The 16,893-nt window shown below is 42.3% G+C and overlaps 1 protein-coding gene across 2 annotated transcripts in view; it reads left to right on the top strand.

Moving 5' to 3' along the window:
• The window catches only part of LOC121528382 (SH3 and multiple ankyrin repeat domains protein 1-like), a 64,309-nt gene extending 49,330 nt beyond the window's left edge, over nt 1-14,979 (top strand). For both annotated transcript variants that reach the window (XM_041815824.1, XM_041815823.1), the window contains 3 exons: nt 1,632-4,764; nt 8,602-9,498; nt 9,771-14,979. In XM_041815824.1, the coding sequence (XP_041671758.1) occupies nt 1,632-4,764; nt 8,602-9,498; nt 9,771-9,822 (4,082 nt within the window). In that variant the 3' untranslated portion in view covers nt 9,823-14,979. The remainder of the gene's footprint in view (nt 1-1,631; nt 4,765-8,601; nt 9,499-9,770) is intronic.
• The last annotated feature ends 1,914 nt before the right edge of the window (nt 14,980-16,893 follow it).

Here is a 16,893-nt window from a genome sequence, read left to right as displayed (position 1 = left end):
AGGAAATAATCGTGGTCCATCACAAGTAATAGTCACAAAACATTCATGAGATACAGCAACAGAACAGCAGCAGCATTTCAATGTAACAATTCTACATATTGTACCTTTAAAGTCAGTACAATTAAAGGTTTTTTGGTCTGTCCATCATTCTTTTTTGCGGTTACTTACACATGCCCAGGACTGTGAAGGGGGAAAGTAGCAAAAATTAAATGATAAAAGTGAAGGCAATAAAATCTCACCTTAATTTTTATCATCAGTCTTTGTGCTTTCACCCTTGAGGCTCCTTTTCTTAAAAAATAAATTGAAATGTTTGCGGTATTAATGATAAATGATGAATTTTAAATAATCATATGATAATATTTGTCACTATTTTATCATATCAATAGCATTTTAATCACTTCATTAGTCAATTCAAATGAAATTTTATCACCTCTACTTTTATCAGTTATTTTTACTTTTACCCTTTATTACAGGACAAAAATCATAAAAGATAATGATAGTGTTTTTTCCCAGGGGATGATACCCCTTTAACCCAAGTAAAGTTTTCTCTGTTTTGCACATTAACATTGATCATATCTGGACATTTGTCTAGAGGCTCACAATGCAGCAACCCCTATGAGCTAGTTCATGCAGACAATGAGAGCTGCACTGATTCACACTTGGCGTGCGGCATCATACACCATTACCTGCCAAACATCCTCCCAATCAGTGATATATTTAAGCTGCAAGATTTCCAATTTCTCCCTCTGCTCTGTCATTGCCAGCTCTTCCCTGAATCAGTTCTGTGCTCTTGCCTGTAGCTCCTAACCTGACAAGCCAGATGGATTTGTTTCACACATCCATCTGGGAAACCTTCAATAGGAAACATTTGAGAAAAGGCAGAGGCTTTGAAAAAACTCGGAGTGTAATAGGATGAACGTACTGTCTGTCACATCTCTATGGGCCAATCAGAGCAACAAAACACGTGACGTAACCACTATCGAGCTCCGCGTGTGCAGTTACTGATGAATAACGCGAAACATGGCGACTATAGACATTTAAGTACTCGACTTTTGTTGTTTTTAAAAAGAAAACAATTCAATGCTGTTCTTTGTTCTTCTTTTGTCAAAAATGTTGTTGAGTTCTAATAAAACTGGCACTTTAGCAGCATCCACGCTAATTTCTTCCTCCATAACTGCACCAGCTCTTGCTGCTGCTTGTTTATGTCACGACTCTGCTGTGCCTGAAAGTACTGCCCCTCGTCGCTGATTGGTCCTGTCACTTTCTAACTGGGCCCAAACAGTTCAGATTGGAGCTTTGCAAGATGGATTCGCCAGTGAAAAACAAGGAAATGAGCGTATCCATCTGCTTTGCAAGGTTATGTAGCTCCACCTCCACACAACATCCACCTGCAGGCTCTGACACTTTCATATCTCTACTCCAATTTCTGCATGCAAGTAAACCTACAGAGAGTCATGAGGTCGAGGCCTGCTGCTGCAGGAGAGAAATCAGACAATCACAAACATTGGTTGTCTGACTGACCTCAGATTTGTTCTATAAGTTATTTGACCAACAAGTCTCAATATCGTCCTGGGCACTGTTTTCTTTTATGGTATTAATTGCTAAATAATTTCCTCATCCTATTTTCTCAGGTGTAACAGAGGAGGAAAGGCAGTACCTCCACCCACCTTCTATGAAACTGGCTCGCAGCCTCTCAGTTCCAGGACCAGAGGAAATCCCCCCACCGCCCAACACTTCTGCCCCTGAGCCACCATTATCTGCAGGCCCTCATCCTGGGAGAGGTCCTGCTATGCCAATCCCACCTGTGTCTCAACACCATTACCAGCTACACTCTCAGCCAGGACAACCCAATTGGGAGAGGGGGGGACCTGGCGGTGTTAATCAGCAGGTGATGGTTCCCACACTCCGAAGACAATCCGAAGGACTGGTCGTCAGAGAGCAGGAAGCGCCGCGGAGAGGTGGAGGCAAGATGGGAGGTCTACGTAGAGGCTACAGCAGCGCTACACCTCCAACAAGCGCTAAGCCCAAGACCCAACAGGCACCACAGCATCACCCACATTTACCCAACAGGGAGCAGGGTGGAGGAGCCGGGAGGGGTGCAGCAAGAAGGGGCGGTCGAGGTGCTCTGATGAAGCAATCAAAAATTGAAGACGGATTGAGGCAGCACAGGGGAAAAGCAGGAGCAGCCAAAGAGAAGAGCTCCATCCCTATTCCTACAATCATCGTCAAAGCGCCCTCCACCAGCAGCAGCGGGCGGAGCAGCCAGGGCAGCAGCATGGAAGCTGAGACGTCTCAGGATGTAGAAGACCCACCCTCTGTAGACACAACAACAGACAGCCCCAACACAAGTCTACCCTCGCCACTTACTCCTTTGCCACCTCAGCCGCCTACATCCACCACCACCTTGCCTTCATCAACGGTTGCTCCAGCAGTTTCTTCGCAAAACTTGGAACACTTGGATTACTCTTCTACTTATAGTTCGGCCTTCGGAGGAGGAGGTGGAGGAGGAGGAGCGCGCAGGGAAAGAGAACGTTTTAAAGAAATGAGGAGGAAGAGTGCCTCCTTCTTTCTTTCTTCTGAGGAGGATATCCAAGGAGAAGCAGGAGGCGGAGAAGGGGAGGGGGGAATGGCGTTAGTGTCAAGAACTCAGCTTACACAGATGGAGGTGCCCACCCCTCGACTACGGCCTTCTAAGTCTATAGATGAGGGCATGTTTTCTGGTGATAACTATGTGAACTACTCCAGCAGCATGCCCCCGGCGTTTGGCCTGCCAGAGTATTCCTCCCCCATTCTCAGTCAGGACGGCCAGCCAAAGTCAGCTCCATCCATGTACGGCTCCCAGCCTACCACCACCTTTATCCACCCGCTTACAGGGAAAGTTCTGGACCCTTCATCCCCTCTTGGTCTGGCATTAGCTGCAAGGGAACGAGCCTTAAAGGATGACCGAAGGACTCGCAGAGAAGAGCGGCACTTTGGTCGGCAGCTGTCTACAGTCGGCGCGTTCCCCACCCCTGTTCAGACCCCAACTCCTTCTCTCTTTGCAACCCCGACACAATCAGCTTACACCTCCCCAGTGTCTCTCCACCTAAGCTCCCCCACTGCTACGACCTCGCCTGCATCTCTGAGCCGACCACAGTCACCAAGAATATTACGCCTGGGGGGAGGAGGTGGTGGAGAGAGAGTGGAGAGAGAAAAGGAAGGAGGATCAAGGGAGGGTCTTAGGGTTCGCTTCTCAGAAGACAGAACCAATCAGTATTCAACGCAGTATTACCAACAGAGCCCCAGGGAGAGAGAGAGGGAGAAGGAAGTGTATGACAGCAGACCTGCTCCACCCATACAACCTCCTCCACCTCCAAGTCAACCTGCACCCCGGAGACCTTCGTTTCTGCAGATGGACAGTGCTCCCAACACCCCCTATATCCCTCAGTTCACAGCTCCTGCACAGACACATGAAGCTATGGGGGACCCAAGAGCAGCTGCAGGTGGAGGTCTTGGACTGATGGTTCTGCCCCCACCTGCTCCTTCAATAGACGCAGAGGATGAATTTGTCTTTGCAGATCCCTTGCCCCCTCCACTACAGTTTGCAAATGGTAAAAATGAGAGAATCCAGCCGCATCAACAAAGGAGTCCACACTCTGCTGCTCCACCTCCACCTCCACCTCTACCATCTTCCAAGCCTTCAAACGCCCCCCAGACTTCACAGGGCGGAGACTCTGCTGGCTCCAGTCTCACCTCCTATGACAGTGAGGTGGCTAACCTCACACAGTCAGCACTCTCGCCATCATATCCATCCCCGCAGATATTCCCCCCATCCTCTACCACCAACGCCACCTCTGCTGCAGCTGTATCACTGCACAGACCCCAGCCTATGTCCCACTCTCATCCATATTACAGCAGCTCCAATGACTCCTCCATAGGTGGCCACTCACCGGCCCAAGACAGAGGTACAGCGGCCCTAACATCGACCATGACGTATGCTACGACAACCATGACAGCCACAGCCACCGCCTCCACTACCACCACATCCCCGTCATCCTCCGACCACAGCATGAGCATAGCGGGCCCCAAAGCTGGCCTCAGCACAGGGGGGAAATCTGCTGATCAAACCTACCACTCTACAGTTGGGCCCAAAAGCGGGGACTGGCAGGATGCAGTGGTGGATTCTGGGATTGAGGAACTGGATAGTCACAGCAGCAGCGATCATCACCTGGAGATGCTGGGACTGAGAGGAGAAAGGGGAGGTGGTGGAGGAGAGGGAGAGAACTCAGGTGGGCAAACATTTGAGGTTCACAGCGCCAAAATGGCAAACTCTGTGTTCCCAAAGATGACTCATCACAAGGAAGGGGGAGGGAGGGTGCTGCCTGTAGCGCTACGAAGGCAGAACAGCACCAACCCTGCACCTTTGCAGCTTCAGAGACAAAGCAACCCAGAAGACACGAGGTTAGACGGAGGTTACGCAGACGAAAGGAGGCGCAAGCAGAGTCGTTCCAGAATGGAGGATGGTTTTAGCTCTGCTCTCGCCGCCTGCTTAGAGAGGCCAATAGACACTCGATCAGTAAGTTGGGGTGAAGTTGGGGAGCATGAGCTTGGTGGAGGTGGAGTGCACAGAGAGGCGATGGTGTTGGAGGGCCGCAGACTGCACTCACCTCTCTCGGGTGTGAAGGCAAGCATCATCAATGAGCTGAGCTCCAAACTGCAGCAGATGAGCGGCATGAAGAGCATGGATGACTGGAGTCACAGTCAAAAGTCTCCCACCATGCACAGGTTAGTTTGTTTTTTACCACCCAGTGCATTACTTAACAAAAGTCTAAATCTTGGCTCATTTTAAGCCACATTAGGCAACATCATTCCAGTGAATGATAGTGATTTGGTACAAATACATTTTCACCACTGCATATCAGTAAAGTACTAACGCTCCTGTTGGGAGTTGTGATCTCTTTGTTAAACAGACTGACATTTTTCTTGTGCCACTTGATGAGGAACTTAAGCAAATAAGACCAGCAGTGACAAGATTGATGATAACCACAGGCATGAGGTAGATGTCAGATGAAGTCTGTTACTACAAACTGCTGAATCAGCCTTTTTTCTTTATATGCAAATATTTTCGATTAAAGATGAGTTTGATTGGTAATACAAAGCAGGATTTGTTTTTTTTTTAATTGAAACACTACTTGAATACATTGAGGACAATTGCAGTAAAGCAAGAAGAGGTTTGGTTTTATACACAGAGGGCACCAAAAAAAGACACAAACCAGAACTTACTCATTGAAGCTGATGGATGAAATGTTCATTGGCATCTGTTCTGAGTATGTGAGCACCTTCCTCTGCATTTATTTGTTTGTTCGTTAAAAGGATATCTGGTATAACTTAAAAAAACAATCCGGGTTATTTTGAAATTGGCAAGTCAATCCCAAGGACTCTGAACAAACCTGCATTATTCAGCTGGTTTATGCTTCTTCTTTGAATCTAAAAACTAGCTTTGTGACCTGTGCTGTTGTGAGCGCTGCCTGTGCATTGGTGTGTTCGAGTATCTTTGCAAAACTCTGAAAAAACGCTGGTCAGCAGAGCGACATTTATGCCAGTGTCTGGTTCAGCCTACATTTCCTGATTATATGTTAACAGAACACCATGGCAATTTAAACCAAGCAATTTATGTTGGAGTTGGAGTCGATAGCAGCAGTTCATTATACTGCAGTTAGTTCAGAGATGGAAAGAGAGGAGACATCAGAGAAGCTGAATAAGTTGAGGCAGACAACAGGAAACATTTTTGTGCTTGACCACTGAAAGATATGGATGACAAACTGCACTTCAGATATTTTTGGAGTAGATTTGATAAACTCTATTATAGGAATGCTTAATAATCATCAGTACCAATGAATTATTTGCAGATATTGCATATTTCATACAATTGTATTTTTACAATAATTAAGTATTAAGCGACCAAATCCACAGATTATAAAGGTGTTCATTTTTACTTCCTCACAAGACTACAACATTAGCTGGCATGAAGCCCCAGAGAAGAAGGAAAAAACAGTGTCTCAACACGGATTTCTGATGTAAGAGTTTTCAGTGTTTCAGAGGATGTTAAAACAAGTGTTTGTAAAACATGCTTCACAAAGATCCTGAAGGGAAGAAAATAGTCCCCAAATTTTAACACAACAGATCTAATAAGTCACATAAGAGTCGTTGACCTAATAACGGGCCGTTAATAGAATACGAAGCAGCAGTAACTGCTAGCATTAGCACAAAGTGCTGATTCAACAGGCATTTGAAAACAGCAGAAAGTTTGAAGAGAGCCATTAATTACAAAATCAGTCTATTTGATGTGTTTTCTACAAACATACACAGTCTTATCGACAACAACTGTTTAACCACAGACTTTATAATAATGGTGCATTTCACATATTTTACCCTCCTTTTATAAAACTAATGTATGTGCATATTTTTGATTTTCTATGAAATACATCGGCTCTCTTTCAGTTCTGACTTGTGCAGTAAAAATAACTGCTGTCCCCCAAACCTTTTCATTTGTTAAGCATGACGGCATGTTATCATGTACCTTTTGATGTGTTTTATCTGCAGAATAATTAGAGAAGGAAGTCTTGAGCCCTTATTTTTTAATTAAGGAAAGCACTCTTTAAATGATTTTTTGAATAGGGAAACATGCCTGATTTTATATATTTACACTGAATTCTTGTTTAGTTGATTGAAATGAAAGATTTCACAGTCTGCCAAGACATTTATCATGGCAAAAGTCGCATTTGTAAAGTCCGAACTGTTGTTTATTTTTTGATGAAAACATGAATTATGTCTGGTAGAGTTGGTCATAAATATCTCTGTCCTCTCCTTGCCTTGATGATGCTGATAGCACAGATTTGTGCAACATGCAGCAAGTACTACTATTCAGTCCTTTTTGGGCCTACACTATATGAACAAAAGTATTTGACCACCTGACCACTACAGCAACAGGGATTGTAAGGACATTGCATTCAAATACATGTACTCTGATATGGAGTTGGCCCCATACCATAACCTCACAGTTGACACAGTGCAGGCAGGCGGGTAACATTCTCCTGGCATCTGCCAAACCCAGCCTTACCCACCTGACTGCAAAACAGACAAGCGTGATTTGTTACTCTACAGAACATGTTTCCACTGCTACACAGCCCAGTGTGGATGTGATTTACATCACTCTATCCAAGCAAACCCCTTCCATGGTGCTCAGTTTTTGTGCTTACTTTAATGCCAGGGGAAATACAGAACTGAAATTCAGCATTTGTGACTTTTACGCATCATGCACCTTAGCAGTCATTGACCCCGCTCTGTGATTTTACATGGTCTTCCTCTTTGTGGCTGGGTTGCTAAATGCTTCCACTTTCTAATAATACCACTTAGAGTTGACTGTGGAAAATCCAGCAGCAACAAAATTTCATAAAATTTCATAATTTCAAATACTTTTGTCCATGTAGTGTATATTTACCTGCTGTTAGTTTTTCTTTCTAATGAGCTGAATGGACAGTTCTAATACAAAGTGATACAAAGCATATACTGAAAAATTAGCAACAGCTGCTTTAAAGTGAAGCCAAAATATTTGGAACTCCTCCTGCTGACTGGCAGCAGTGTAAGTCATAAACCCTACCCCTCCATGACATCAATTTAATATTAGGCAAACACGGACACGTCTTAAACCTCGATTCTTCTGGTTAATTGTCATCCCATTTATTTAAGATTTTGTATTTTTATATCTGAAAACTTTTATATGAATGAGTCATTTGATGCTAAAAGGAGCAGATGCTCTAAAATGACAGCTCTGTTGAGAAATGCAGCTCCTGCAGCGTTCTTTACAGGATTACCAGCAATAGATGAGTGACAAGAGGGAAAATAGTTAAGGGCAGTTAAGTTATACACATTTCAATCAGTAGAAACCCAGTACCATTTTAACAATAATTTATTTTACTAATTAATGAAAGAAATGTGCAGTCTTTAGCCATTAGATGCCATCGTGATGACTTCATTTACTTGAAGGGGTAGTGAGGTAAACAGCTACAACTGAACATGGCCCTATGGAGTCTAGACACTTGTGGTGGTATTGATGAGGGATACAGGATCAGATGAGGAGTAGACTTCTGAGAAGGTGGGCCGTGAAACCATTGAAGCGGCTAAGGGTTAGGGTTAGCGTTAGGGTTAGGAGGTATGCACGATGAGATGAGCAGAAGACCTGTGAGAATCTGGACTAGGTGCTGATGAACTGATTGGAGGTGGCTGGGGTGGAGGAGGGTTGCAGCGTCCACTGAAACAACAGGCTGACTGTGAAAGAAAGAATGACAGATTTAAAACACAACAGGTGCATGATGATTGGTCAAATGAAATTGTGGCAGAATCTTATTAGCTTAGTGCTTAAGAGAGTGAATTCCCATAATCAGCTGATCACCAGAATGGGAGAGAGAAAGAACGGAAGAAAGAAGAGGTATGAATGAGTGGTGACTGGTAACTGAGTAGAAAGCTCCATTTAATGATGCAATAAAAGTTGATGTAGAAAAATACAGCTTTAACAGAAGTTTGTTGGACTGAAGTTTACAGCTAAATTTTTGTCTCTCTCAGGTATTCTGCTGACTTCACCGATGCCTTTCACAGCCCTCCCTCTGGCCGCTCCACCTCACCGTTACCCACCTCCTCCCCGCAGCATCGACAGATCCTGACACCCAATCTTTCAGCCACTCCCTCAGTCTCCCCTTCACCCCACGTCCCAGTTCAGCGTAACTGGACACGTTCCCCATCTCCACAGATGCCTTCCTCCCCCGTTCACTCCCACCCTCCCCACTCCCCAACATACTGCCCGTACCCGACATCTCCTAAGCATCGGTCCAAGATGCGCAGGCAGACCTTTGATTTCCAGTGCAGCCCAACTAAAGAGATGCGATCTTCAGTGTCCCGCCGAAGAGCCCCCAGCCCTCTTATCTATAACACTGAACAGCAGAGCCCCGCCCCTCCCAGACCTTCCTCCCTTCCTATTCTCCCCAGTACACCCGTCTACAGTAACCCCTTTGAATTTCCAGGACCCCTCACTCCTCCGTCACCTGGCCTCCCTCTTGGAGACCCCTACGGCGTTTCAACTCCTCCGCTGTTTTCCCCATCCGGAGTGCAAAGTCCAAACCCTCTACTCGTCTCCCGCTCTCTGTCCCCAACTCATTTTCTCTCCGGAGCCTCCTCCCCCATGCATCTACCCCCCAGCCCGTCCTGCTTAAACTACCCCCATCTGACCCCTCCTCCTCCGGCCAAGCCCTTCGCTGTGAAGCCTTTACCCTTCTGGACCAAGTACGACGTGGCCGACTGGCTGGTTTACCTGAACCTGGGCGAACACAGGGAGCGTTTTATAGACAATGAGATAGACGGGTCACATCTGCCTTCGCTCACTAAGGATGACTTCTTGGACCTGGGGGTGACACGAGTGGGACATCGAATGAACATCGAGAGGGCGTTAAAGAAACTCACAGACAGGTGAGGGAGGACTTGTAGATTCTGGAACCCGTAGAGGCGACTCGGTCATGAAGGAAGCGCTACATGATGAAGGAAAGTGTCTCATTCCTTCCTTTAAAGTTAGCTTCACCATCCCTTCTTTATTACTTGTATATAATTTGATAAGTTATCCCATCTTATCTTCATCTCTTCTTTTTTTATTAAACTCTTTTATCACCAGTATTCAGTTTACACCATCTTTATTTCATTTCCGCCCATTCTCATTCTTTTATTTGCCCTCCCTCTCTCCCCAGGCGTCTCTCCTCTCCTTTGCATGTCTCTACTTCTCCCCGAGACACAGACTGAGGGAGAGAAGTCGATGAAAGCAATGAAAGGAAGGGAGAGAAACAGAAGGATAAAGATGAACAATAACAGAAGATGTGCATGAGAAGAACAGTGGACATCAGCGGGTTGTGTTTAAAGGACTAAATGCTCGATGTTTGGAGCAGTCTATTCTTGCAAATTTGTAGAGAAATGTTTGTGGAAAGACTTTTGGTAAAGAAATTAGGAATCATATAAAAATGATACTCTTCAACTGAAGATACACTTTCAAACTTTTGATGGACAGGCATTTAATTAATGCACCATTTTGTGCTGTAAAAGACAAACATGCATATACACACACTTTCAAAGTCTCACGCACACATTGACAGATGGATTCTCACACCATCTGCTGCCAGGCAGCACTGAGAAAGTTCAGTGAAAAGTTGAAAAGTTGCTGCATAAAGGGTAAACCCTGATCAAATGTTGCGTCTGAGACAGACACACAGGATTCACATACTAACATCAGTTTTGTAGCTTTAAGCAGACCAGAGCATGGAAAGGTGGTGAGTACAGTAGCCAAAGTCCAAATATATGAGAGAGAGTTATGTGAATGACAATAGAAGAAAAGGTACAGAAGCCATAAGAGGAAATGCATCCATATATTTAATTTTGCCATTTTCCTGTGATAAAGTACACAGCTTGTTGTTTTATTGATATCTATCTTCTGGGACTGTAAGGCTGGTTTCCCTGTGATAACAGGTCCGTTTTTTCTCAAGATCATCATCACTGTCATTGGAAAACAAGCATTGTTATTCAAGAAAGCAAGATAAATGAGGGCGTTTTCCCGTTAGTCACGATTGTTTCATACCAAGAAAGAGCGCTCTTCCTCCACCCTACCCTCTCCCCTACTGGGCTGCTTTTAATGAGTCAATCAATGTTTGGGTCGTAAAAATGTATGACCAATGTTATCCAAAGACACTTTACAAAGAGAGCAAGTCTAGACCATATTCTTAATTTTAAAGATCCCATATTAATCCACCATGAGCACAGCACTTTGAAACTTTGAATTTGAAATTTAGGAAACCAGACTTGTGATGGACAGCCAACAGAAACAAGAATAAGGAGATGCAGAACGTGAGAAAACAAGCAGAGCAACAACAGTGTATAAAATAGATAAACTGCTGTCCTGGCCATTTAATCTCTCAAATTGGTAACATTGTTCAGAGCTTTGTTTTGTACAAAATCCGATAAGGTAGAGAGGGGTGGAAAGTAACTTACATTTACTTACATTGCTGTAATTGAGTAGCTTTATAATATGTTTGTAGTCGTTAGTAGTTTAGTAGTTTCTAAATACCAGTAATTTTACTTTTAATTTAGTACATTTGGGGGGAAGAGTAGTACTTTTGAAAAACACCCACTACTGAAGACACAGTTTAAACTAAATGGCAACAAAAATGAGAGGAGTCTGGCTGACAGCCACTCTCACAGACTGTTCATCTGAGATGCCGTGTATCTCAGAGAGAAAGTGCCACAATTTGTTGGTACAACTTATTTCGAGTTTTAGATTTTTTCTTTGATTCAACTTTATTCATAAACAAAGTTTATAAGTTACATTTATGAAATAACCACATTGCAAACATTACAGACTAAGACATTTCATAAGTAAAATGGAGAAAAAAATTCAGAGGTCTAATCCGGGATTAAATTATGTATGGACCCTTTTTAGAAGCTGTTACACCGACGTTAGCTTGCTTTAGCTCTAACGTAGCTGTGCTAGCTACATAATTAACATTACTACATAAGCCAATGTAGCTAAATTAGCTTTAACAACGTAAGATAACGCAAACATAGCTAAAGCTAACTCAGCTATGTAGATAACATATCTACATAGTTTATAACTGCTTTGTGAGCTTAGATTTAACTACGTTATCTATGTTACCTGCGTAGCTCTGTATTCCAAAGCTAAATTATCTTAAGCATCCTGAGCTTTAGCAAACATACTGTACCTAAAGCTAACTTAGCAACATAAATAGTATAGATATATAGTTTATGTTGCTGGTTTGTGAGCTTAGTTTTAGCTATGAAGCTAAATGGGATTAACCTGGTTAAATAAAGGTTAAATAAAAATAAATGGCTGCGCTAGCTGTGTAGCTTTATTATCTTTAGCTAAGTTAGCTTTAGCAACATTAGCTTTAGCAAACATAGCCAAAGCTAACTTAGCTACATAGATAATGTAGACACAATTTAGCTACTTTGTGGGCTTAGCTTTAGCTGTGTGGCTATGTTAGCTACACAGCAAACTATGTGACATATGCAGCTAACCTACCTAAGCTATGCTTGCATTAGAATGTTATCATGTCACCTATAAGTGACTTTACTCAGCTTTGTTTAATGTTTTGTAATCAGGTTTTATAGGTCAGGTTTTTAACGTTTAACTTTTGGTATCCTACCCCTTACCTTTACTCTAAGGAGAAGTTTAATCCTATTTTATTTTGAAAGTTTTGGCGTGTATTTTGCGTTCTGAGATATGCAGTGTGTCAGGTTAACGGTCTGTGAGAGTGGCTCTCAGAGATGAATGGTCTACAACCAGACTATCCTGACACAAGTGTGTCTAAGCTTTCTGGCTACAATGTAAAACCAAAAAGTATTTGGCTTCTGCTACCACATGACAACAGCAACAAGCAAGAGGATGATTCGGCATTACATCCAAAGGTTGCTGTTGCACTATGCTTGAATGAAAAGTACACCTTTATAATAAACAACCTGGAAGGAGATTCATTTTCTCTTGTTATTTTTGCAGTGAACATGAATGAAAGATCAGTTTACTTTTCAACCCCAACCTCTTGGGTTTAAAAGGAACTACTCACTACTTAGCTCTCTGAGTAAACTTCAAGTAAAGTTATAGACCAGTAATTTCCCTTTTACTTAAGTAAGTTCCAGCCAGATCTACTGCACTTTTTATCATATTCTTGTACTTTCCCCTCCTGACAGTAGGTGGCAGTATCAGTGAAGTCGGTTTTAAATTTTGAGAAACTCTTCCTACTCCCACATCAGAAACAGGCTCATGCTGCTTGGATAGAACAGTTTTTGAAGAGGCAGGTGATGTTTAGATGCTTCAGGACCCACCGCCAATGCCTGTTTGAGACACTGCTACCCAAATTTTGAATATTTTTAACCAATCAGATATATTTAGTAAAAAATAGTGTAGTTGTACCTCATGACATACAAAGCATATGAAAGAAGAAAGGGAAAGAACAAAACAGACACATTTTAAAGCACTTTATTGACTTTTGAAACATTTTTACCAGGTACAGATTTATTACTCATTGAAAATGGCACTGAGACCCACGTTTGGGTCAGGGCTCCACCTGAGAATCACTGGTTTGGAGTTGCAACTCTTCTCTTCTGAGTGCCCCATACTTGAGCGTTGTTGCATTCACATGTCCAAGTATAGTGAGAGAATAGTGCCCAAGACCACCTCTTCATGTGGACCCAGGCACAGTGCCTGTTGCTGGCACTCTTGTCCTCACACTGATCAAATAAAACAGACTTGCTGCTCAAGTGTACTTGGACCTGGATCAAAGTCCTTAATGTGAAACCAGCCAATGTTAAGATCTCCAAACAACAACCAAAATGTACTTGTGACACAGGGAGGAAAATAAAATGTATGCATTCATGTCCACTTCAGGCCTCTGTAAAGTAGACTATTATAGTATTCTTTTATATATTTGCCATAATTCCCTGAAAGTATGCCCCAGTAAGCTTTGTATGTTTGTTCTTTGCGAGCACTAAATATGTCTGACGTGTTGAACAGATTGACCATAAGTCGAGCCATTTGTTTTGTATGAAGTGCTTATCGCAATCATTAATTTCAAACTGTTCAGGGTATTCATAAGTGTTGAGTTCAAGCTGTGCATAGTGAGGACATAAACATATTTAGAAAAACAGTTGTGAAATGACCTTTTGTTATTTATTCTAATGAAAGGAGAGGATCTGAGAAGAGTTTGGTGTCAATTCAAACTGCAGCTCATCTTCTCTCTGACTCTGTTGTCGTTTATGGCCATAGCACAGGTCAAAGGAGGGATATCTGTCCTCTTTGATGCCATAATGTTGACCGCTCTCTCTCACACAGCAGGTGCAGTGATCAAAAAGGGCTTTTTTACTGCTTCTCTGTCTGCCTGACCTCCTCAGCCTTCAGCCTCTGTGAGTCTGCGTGTCTGAATTTGTGCGCGAGTGTTTGTCAGCTAAATGCTTTCCCTGACCTACACCTTTTCTCTTTATGATGCCTTTTTCCAGAACATAATATCAGAAAACATTGTTTTCTTCTCACTAGCTGACAATCCCAATGTTTCCTTGTTCGACATAATAATCCCTGAAAGGAATACACACTTTACAAAATGGTTTGTTTTTTTTTCAGATTGATAAAGTCAATTCTGTACATGTGGAGACAAAGCATCCTGGATTTTTTAAATATGCCATACCCAGCAGTAAATTTAACTGTGAGGCAAACACATCATTTATAGATCTATATGTAATGATGATTTCAACAATGATAACAAAAAATAAATAGTATAATAAAGATAATTATATTAAGTATGTAAACATTTTTAAGAATCTTTGTCTTCCAGGTAGTGTGGACACATTTCTTTAAAGCTTTGTTTTTGTTTGATTTTGGGTTTTTTTTCTTTTCTGTAAATGCTTTCTATACTGCTGGCTGTGTGGTGACCCCAGTGAAGCTGACGCCCGTTGTGCATTTTTCTGTGTGAGTTTAAATTTATGACTTTGTATTGTCATGCTCAGTTGCCTCAATGCTGTTGGGTTATTGTGAGACATGAAAGGATTGAGCAGTAGTGTAGAAAGCATTACATCCTATGATTTCAAGAGTATTTTTAGGTCTAGTGAAATGCATAATGAATATGACTACATACAGTATGAGCGTAAGTATGCAGAGATTAAAGGTATATATAAATATATACATATATAAAGTTTTGCTTTTAAATAAATACAGTATATACTGATAAACTATATGATAGAGGTACAACTAAGGTGTTGAAATAAATGATAAAATAAACTTTGGCCCTGGTGTGATTCTCATTTCTCCTCCGACAGATTCTCATAATGATCCAATTTAGCGTGCTGTGTTTGGATTGAGTCATTTGGCAGCAACTCGTCTCAGCCCCGCGGTGCTCCAACACGACATTGTTTTCAGGTCCAGGATTATTTTCCCATCAGGCTCGGAGAGCTAATAGGAGAACAGAGAAGTGCTCACAGGGAGGGAGAAGATGAGATGTCTTAATTCAAAGCAAGCCGTGGCTGCAGTCAAGCAGGAAACTCAAAGTGGCCTGTAAGGGAAGAAAACAATGAGAAACGACTTGGAAAGAGATGAATGTGACAACCTTCGCTAGCATGATGGCTAGTTTAAGGTTCATGGTGGAAAACTGTAAACATGAAGCTCTTTTTCAAGTCTGGTCCAGTTGTAAGGGTTGCTTCTTCTTACTGGTGTCTGCTTATAGTTACCAAAATCATAGATGTCAGGGATGGTTTTTCTCTGTGGGGACAGACAAAAATCAGACTTTTTTCAATTTTGTAAAAACTTTGACAGAAGAAACGATGTAAACTCCTAAGAAGTACATCAAGAGTGCATAATACACTGATATAAGTAAGTACACTAAATATAAGTACATACATAGAACTGCAAATTTCACGAGTTTGAAGTATAGAAAGAAAGGAAGTGCTGCAATTTGTTGGTTCAAAATTAAAAAGAATCTGTTGGCTGGCTGCAGGAACACTGGAAGTCCCGTCTGAACACCTGTTAAAAAGCCGTTGTTTACGCCAGAAATAATCTGGTTTATGGCTTGGTTCAAAAAAACCAAATGTGTCTCATTAGCTAGTATCTTCATGTGCTCTCACTGTACAGGGGGTGATTTTTTTTGTACCACAATCGTTGCAATTGTATTTAGGAAAAAACCTCACCGCAGACTGATTGGTGCGTCCCATTTGATTGACGGATCGCTCAACAGGCAGATGGTATGTTTCTGTCAACCAGAATGCTAGCTATTTAGCTGGCAGGAAGTTGAGCTTAGTGGGCAGGCCGTAAGGTTGATCCGAAGTTTCGGTTGAGACTGTGATTTCAATATGGAAGCCGCTGCGGATTGGCTTTGAGAGCTGTTTGAGTCCACCTATTATAAGCAGACGGCTGATGTCACACAGGGTTTGTCCAATTCTTTCTACAGTCTATGGGCGTGCCTGCTAACCCCCATAGACTGTAGAAAGAATATAAAAAAATAGGGAAAGGATGATGACATTCTAAAAACAGGAGGTTTAAAATATAAATGAACATTTGAATGGCTAAACAAGTTATTTAGCTCTTCCAGATGTTCATACGTCCTTTATATGAAATAAATGCTGCTTTCCTGGTTGGTCAACTTTTCCAAGTATTTCTTTGTATGCAATATTAGTCCTGTTTATCGCAGTAATTCCAGTAAACACAGATTCCAAGCTGCTTGATGGCGAAAACTTGGACAATGTTATCCTCTTCTCATTGGCTACATGTAGTTTATCAGCTTTCATCCAACCGTAAGAAAGTGTAGTTCCTTGCAGCAGGAAGGGCCAACCGAACCTGGGCGCTGGTGCTTACTCCCCATGTGAGGTCATGAGGGTAAAATCTGAGAACAGCTTGTTTCAGCACACACTTTCTGAAAGGTGGAGGAATGGATTTTTCTGGTACTTGAGGGGATTGTGGACAGGCCAGGGGCACATATTTTTGTTAGGAAAGCCTGAAAAAGTGATTTTTGCATAATATGTCCCCTTTAATTTCAGCTCTCCTAAAAGTCCATTATCATCCCACTGTTGTCATCTTCTTTTGTCAAATTCCTCTTTTAGTCATGAAGGAGTAACACACTGTGTCAAACCTGAAGTTAAATCTTTAATGAGGGACATATTTTTTTAAACAATTTTCAATACTTTGCCCTTGTGGCTGACAACGCTTTAAACGTAACATTTCAGTAGCTTAGCTCAGTAGTACCCTTTAGCTATAGTTTATGCCTAATATTTTCAGACAACTAGAATGACAATCTAGGCCTATCCAAGGCAATATCAAGCACTTATAGTAGG

Source organism: Cheilinus undulatus, linkage group 20 (assembly GCF_018320785.1).
Source record: "Cheilinus undulatus linkage group 20, ASM1832078v1, whole genome shotgun sequence".
In the NCBI taxonomy this organism is placed as follows: Eukaryota; Metazoa; Chordata; class Actinopteri; order Labriformes; family Labridae; genus Cheilinus; species Cheilinus undulatus.
Note: the sequence above shows the minus strand (reverse complement) of the source record. Positions and strands in the feature narration are given on the sequence as shown.